The sequence below is a fragment of the Prosopis cineraria genome, unplaced genomic scaffold (genome assembly GCF_029017545.1).
Source record: "Prosopis cineraria cultivar Desert tree isolate PC_DT_omini unplaced genomic scaffold, ASM2901754v1 PC14, whole genome shotgun sequence".
In the NCBI taxonomy this organism is placed as follows: domain Eukaryota; kingdom Viridiplantae; phylum Streptophyta; class Magnoliopsida; order Fabales; family Fabaceae; genus Prosopis; species Prosopis cineraria.
The window spans coordinates 25,087,171-25,093,007 of record NW_026555345.1 but is presented as its reverse complement, the minus strand read 5'-3'; the positions used below and the strand labels follow the sequence as shown (position 1 = coordinate 25,093,007).

Below are 5,837 nucleotides of genomic sequence, written 5' to 3'. Positions count from 1 at the left end.
TACATTTTCAGTGTCAACTCAAGAAAGTAGAGTCATTTTCTTTTTTCTTTTTGGGATGCCAGATTTTTTTTGAACTCGTCTCATGCGGTTTATGAACACAGGAGTAAACCACAAAAGCACGGAATAGCTAACTTAATATAGCTATTTGACTGGATTAGATTTAAACACTCAACTAGGGGTAACTCTTTCAAAGACAATGTCTATATTCACATGAATTCAGATACTTCATACTGAATCAGCCATAGATCCTTCCACTTATATTGTCTTTGAAGGAATACAATGTAGGCATTTTCTACTTAAGCAGCCGTAGCTCTCTCGAGAGGTATAGCAGATGCTCAGCATATATTTTCCCTGTTTTCTAAGGAATATAAACCTAAATAGAAAAAAAAAATTCAAATAACAAGAACTAAAATTGTCCAAAATCAAACCATTGTCCCTTATAGACACTCTTGAGAGATACGTTACGTTTTGTATTGAGTTTGAAATCAAACGAATTCAAATCAACCTCGTAGACACTCTTTAACATTAGATGCACTCGGGAAGATGTTGGCTGCAGACTGTAAAAGAACAATCATTGAGGACCATCACACTGCTGACAAACCACTGTTACACATCTGGTCGACGAACATGATCCACCTAGTACGCCATCAATAATTCAATCTAAAAGCCTAACATTAAAAGTTAAAACCTTGATGTAATCATGGTGAGAAAGAAGTAAGATAAAATAAGTCCTTGGATGTTATTATCCCCTTCTAATCCTAAGCTAACAATCCCACGCGATTTCAGTACACTGTACAGACGAACAGTTTCACACGATTCTGCACAGCTTATTCTACTGATCCACAACTAAACCTTAGAAACGGGATGAGTCAATGCAGAACAGATAAACAAACGGAGAACAATGTTATCATCCATGATTGCCGAAGTTCTAAAAGAAGGCAGGGAAATGAGAGATCCGGAAAAGAAGGTCCTAGAGAAAATCACTACGGCAATGCAACCAGACATAAGCAAGGAAATACAACATAGCCACGATAGTCTATGCAGATACCTTCTAGGAAGAAACATACATCCACCAAGCACACAAAGACGTACTAATGTTATTCAGTTGGATGAAAAAATAAAGATTATTGTGATAATTCATACAGTAAACACCATTCCCATACTAGTTATTCTGCCAAATTATGCAGACAGGAATAGAAGCTTTTGAGTATTTGCGTCTTTAGCCATGAGTAAATCACGCATTGCTTCCTCTCTATACCCTTCTTTCAGTCAATATAAGGAGTACCTTCTCACATATACTGTCCAGCACTTGCAGGAGTTAAAATCAAAGATCAGATTCATACAAACACGAAATAATATGAAACAAATACATTCGGCCACGCCTTCAGTATATGTTTCAACGCCACAAACATTAAAATCCAGAAAATTGCAATAATTAAACCACCAGGATTCGGGGTGATGACAAGCAACATCAAAAAAATCCCAGCACCTAATGTTAACAGTGATAATTTTTGCCTGCAGTTAAGAAAGGAGTGGCAGAAACAGGGATCTACAAAAGAGTAACATCCCATCATCCCTTACTGGGATGATTGACCCATCTTCATACCATTACTAACTCAAGACTCGAACAAAGATATAGCTTTTTCAAAGTGCATCCATTGAACAAAGCAGTAATATTGACTAAGTCAGCTGTGCGCTCAGCTCCGTAGTCGTAGTTATACCATAGCATCAGCAAATTAACCACAATGGCACATCTAAATTTAGAAATTAACGAGAAACTATAAATTAAATGAGAATTATGTACAGTATTTACGGGAACCAACAGAAACGTATGTAAATGGCCAATTAATTACACAAGTGATCCCAGCTAATCTGCCAGCTTACGTTCCTAAAAGCATAAATTTCGATGCAGTATAAGGTACCGAGCCGTTGGCGCCAATTTCCTATAAACTTTTCCGCTATCAGCACCGACAATGCCGCCCGAAGCCCATCTGACAATCCTCTTGAACGCAAAATGGAGGCAATTTGAAAGCATGATCCAGGACAGCACCTCATAGACGAAATCAAAAGCGGGGTCCGAATGCGAAGACGACGATTCATCCCAATCGTGCCCTTCACCAAATCTATTAAAGTTCCAACCCCCGCCACTGCCGCCGAAACCACCACCATCGCCCCAAAAAGGACCATCGCCATCATCACCGGAAAAGAACCCCTGATGTCCGACATTCTCGGAGCCATCACCGGATAATCTGCGCTTCGTTCGTCGTTTTCTGCGGAGAAGAGTTCGACGAGGTACTCTGCATGAAATAGATTTCACAGTCGGTGGAGCGACGGCGTCGATCGCATTACTCACCGATGAGATTTGCAAAACTCTGAAGGACGGCGATGAAGAAAATAATGGTTCCGCATGTGAATCGCTCAGACAGAGGCTATTGCAAGCATGAAAACTTCGAAGCAGGAGCTTTGCGACTCCTATACCTTTCGCAGCGGCTCCAAAGGCAGCAGTATCAACGACAAGAAAGTCCACCACCGCCATCGTGAAATTTTCAGGATTAGGAAAGGAGACTCAAGCAAGATGGAGTCTTCGCGGGGAAAAATTGAAGAAAGCGAATGAGAGGAGACAATTTCGAATCGAACTGAACTCTCCTTTCCTTGTGGAAATATATATGGCAGCTCTCCCCACAAACGCAACGTGTTTTATTCCTGGAGGCACGCATAGTTTGACTCGGATTCGGATTGCCTGTGAGATTTTTTTTAAATAGAAATAGAAAATCAGCCGCTTAGATATTAAGTTTAAATGCCCTATATTGTGACAAAATCTAATAATATTTGATTGAAATATCCTCATTTATTTTAGATGGATACTCCATTCCATCTAAATCTAAAAGATAATATATTTTGTATTAGATAGTTGCTGATTTTTTTCCCTAAAACAAAATCCAATTTATTAATCACCAAAAAAAAACAAAATCTCCCTTTCCTCTTCACTCATTTTTTTTTTTGTTTGTAAGATTTAATTTAATATAGTAAAATAAGTTATATATAATTAAAGATTAAGATTAAGCACGTCTCTTATGTCATTCTATTTTAAGAATATTGTCACAATTTTAAGTAATTTTATTTGTGATAAGTTTAAAATTTTTAAATAATTTTTGCCATTATTATAAAAAGCGAGTGATTTAATTTAATATTCAATCAAGATGACATTTTTTTATATGATATTCATACAATGACTAATTAACTTTTATAAAATTTTATTTAAAAATATTTTTTATCTATATTAACAAAAAATAATAAATTTTTATTTAAATATCAGCTAAACGGTTAATATTAAAGGAATTTAATGAATTGATTATTTTTATACTAATTTTAATAGTATTATAGATGTTTTTACTTTTTTTCTTATTTTAGATGACTGGGTGTGCCTAACTAATTATTTTATAAATATTTTTATTTTTTTTTAAATTATATATTAACATGTAGTATGCATAATTAATATTTAATATTTAAAATTAATGATGTTAAAATAAAATATAATTTTTGCTTCTATTTATATAATGTAATGAATATTTATGTCCCGTTTTTTTACTTTATAACATTAGGTGCTATTATTTTGTGCATAGATTTATCCTTTAATCATAAAATTAATAAATGCAAAAGTCAGCAAAACCCTGAACCTTTGCTTCTCCGAGATTCGGTGGTAATGGTGTCGCTGAAGCTTCAGAAGCGGCTCGCCGCGAGCGTGCTCAAATGCGGGAGAGGAAAGGTCTGGCTTGACCCTAATGAGGTCAACGAGATATCCATGGCGAATTCCAGTTAATCCTCTATTCCCTTTTACATTTCCAACTATTTTTCCGATCCAGGTTACACGAACAGATCGCCTTAGACAAGATGTGAATTGCTGCTGATCGGCTTGATTCGAAACATCGTGCTGTCTCTCAAATCTTTGCATGAATTCATGTTACTTGAAATCGACTGACTTTTGTTTGTCTACGTAGAATCTCAGAAAATCTTCCCGTGATGGTAATAATGGAGTTTCCGATTGCTTTGGTCCGTTGGGGATGGGAAGTGGATTAAAAAAAAAAAAACAGAGCATATGTTGAATTAGCATTTGCTGCATCCCCTGTGGTTATCTACTTCAGTGAGAGAAATTGGATATCTTAACTGTAGCTGTCTAAGTCATCCTGATTCCGCTGTTGTCAACAGCTGTGGGTGATTGATGTGGAAAAAAAAAAGGAACGAATAGGTGATAAATGGCTCAAATGAAAATTGAAAATTTTCAAAGGATAATCAAGAGAGAGTGGACAAAGTAGTTAAGCTGCGTCTTGAAGTTACACTTATATCTGATGAAAGCAGAGGGAGGAACTATTGGGACCGCGGGGCTGAAATAAAGCTAGATTTTTGAAGTGATTTTGAATTTTGAGTTGTCTTTGATGAACTGCACACGGAGAAAGTTAGATTTCAAGGAGAATGAGATTTTGAGAGGTTGGAGATAAAGCCTTCGTGAAAAATGTATAGCACATATAGTTTGTTAAAAGATAGTGACGATGCAGGGAAGTAACTAAGAAAAATAAGCCCTCTATTTTAGTAGGGTATGAAAAATAAAGCAAAAACTCAAATAAAATGTTTTACTCACTAATTAGTGCACGCACGACTTTCATTGATGGAATTACATGTCGTTCCAGATGTTCTTGGTCACAATTTTCTGTCTGCACTTGGTTGTAAGATCTGAGGCAATGACAACATTTGTCTTGTGATTCTAATGTTTTAATGGCTGATGGCAGGACAAAATATCAGAAAACTGGTGAAGGATGGTTTCATAATCAGGAAACCAACTAAGATTCATTCTAGATCTCGCGCACGGAGAATGAAGGAGGCCAAAAGGAAGGGTCGTCACTCTGGATACGGTGCGGTTAATAATTAGAATCTGGTGTTTTGGGCTGTTACATGATTTCATCCTTTTTCAATCTGTCATTGTTTACTTATTAATTGAAGGTAAGCGCAAGGGTACCAGGGAGGCAAGGCTGCCGACGAAAGTTCTGTGGATGAGGAGAATGCGTGTGTTGAGACGTCTGCTTCGCAAGTATCGTGAGTCCAAGAAAATTGACAAGCACATGTACCATGATATGTATATGAAGGTGAAGGGTAATGTCTTCAAGAACAAGCGTGGCTTGATGGAGAGCATCCATAAGTCTAAAGCTGAAAAGGCTAGAGAGAAGACACTCTCTGACCAGTTTGAAGCCAAGCGCGCTAAGAGCAAGGCGAGTAGGGAGAGAAAGTTGGCCAGGAAAGAGGAGCGGTTGGCACAGGTATGATTGGCCTCTTTTGCCTCTCATTCACTCATACATTAGAAGGTTTAGCAATTGGCTGTATAGTGGTCCTGCTTGCTTGTGGTGATCTTTATGAAGCTTAACCTCTTTGAAATTTTCATTTGCATAAATGCTTCATGATCTAACTTGGCATTTGAATAATTCAGGGACCTGTTGAAAGGGCACCGGCAGCTGCATCACAACCACAGTCTGAGTAAGCATGTTCTGTTTAAATTTACTGTTTCTGCATTTTTTTGGCTCTTCACACATGTAAAAAATTAAGTATCATTCTTATAGGGGAGCCAAGAAAACAAAGAAGTAATTGTAGAGAACCCTAGAGCATGAATACTGGAGAATGCAGACTGATCCGCGTTTATGCTTAATAGGAATTTTTTTTTTTTTTAAAGCCTTGTTTCCCCTCAATGTATTGAAGTAATTTTGTTTTTCTGCGACAGTCAAACTAACTGTAATGCTATTTTGTAAGTGTTGAATTGTATGGTTTTCATCTTGGTAAATTGGGCTTCAGTA

At 36.9% G+C, this 5,837-nt stretch overlaps 2 protein-coding genes across 2 annotated transcripts; one reads left to right on the top strand and one right to left on the bottom strand.

Annotated features, from left to right (window-relative positions):
• Positions 1-1,658: 1,658 nt before the first annotated feature.
• Positions 1,659-2,677, bottom strand: LOC129292187 (uncharacterized). The gene has a single exon (XM_054929745.1). It carries the CDS (start codon positions 2,534-2,536, stop codon positions 1,889-1,891), a length of 648 nt encoding a protein of 215 aa, XP_054785720.1. The 5' UTR covers positions 2,537-2,677; the 3' UTR covers positions 1,659-1,888.
• A 975-nt stretch (positions 2,678-3,652) lies between these two features.
• On the top strand, positions 3,653-5,837 carry LOC129292188 (60S ribosomal protein L19-1-like). The gene is made up of 5 exons (XM_054929746.1): positions 3,653-3,815; positions 4,785-4,907; positions 4,996-5,309; positions 5,477-5,523; positions 5,607-5,837. Exons 1-5 carry the CDS (start codon positions 3,704-3,706, stop codon positions 5,629-5,631), a joined length of 621 nt encoding a protein of 206 aa, XP_054785721.1. The 5' UTR covers positions 3,653-3,703; the 3' UTR covers positions 5,632-5,837.

Bases quoted from the DNA above. Each gene is read 5' to 3' on its own strand.
- LOC129292187 (XM_054929745.1), bottom strand. From the start codon at position 2,536: ATGGCGGTGGTGGACTTTCTTGTCGTTGATACTGCTGCCTTTGGAGCC.
- LOC129292188 (XM_054929746.1), top strand. From the start codon at position 3,704: ATGGTGTCGCTGAAGCTTCAGAAGCGGCTCGCCGCGAGCGTGCTCAAA. The intron at 3,816-4,784 runs GTTAATCCTCTA...GGCTGATGGCAG, and splicing joins GATATCCATGGCGAATTCCA to GACAAAATATCAGAAAACTG. The intron at 4,908-4,995 runs GTGCGGTTAATA...TATTAATTGAAG, and splicing joins GGGTCGTCACTCTGGATACG to GTAAGCGCAAGGGTACCAGG.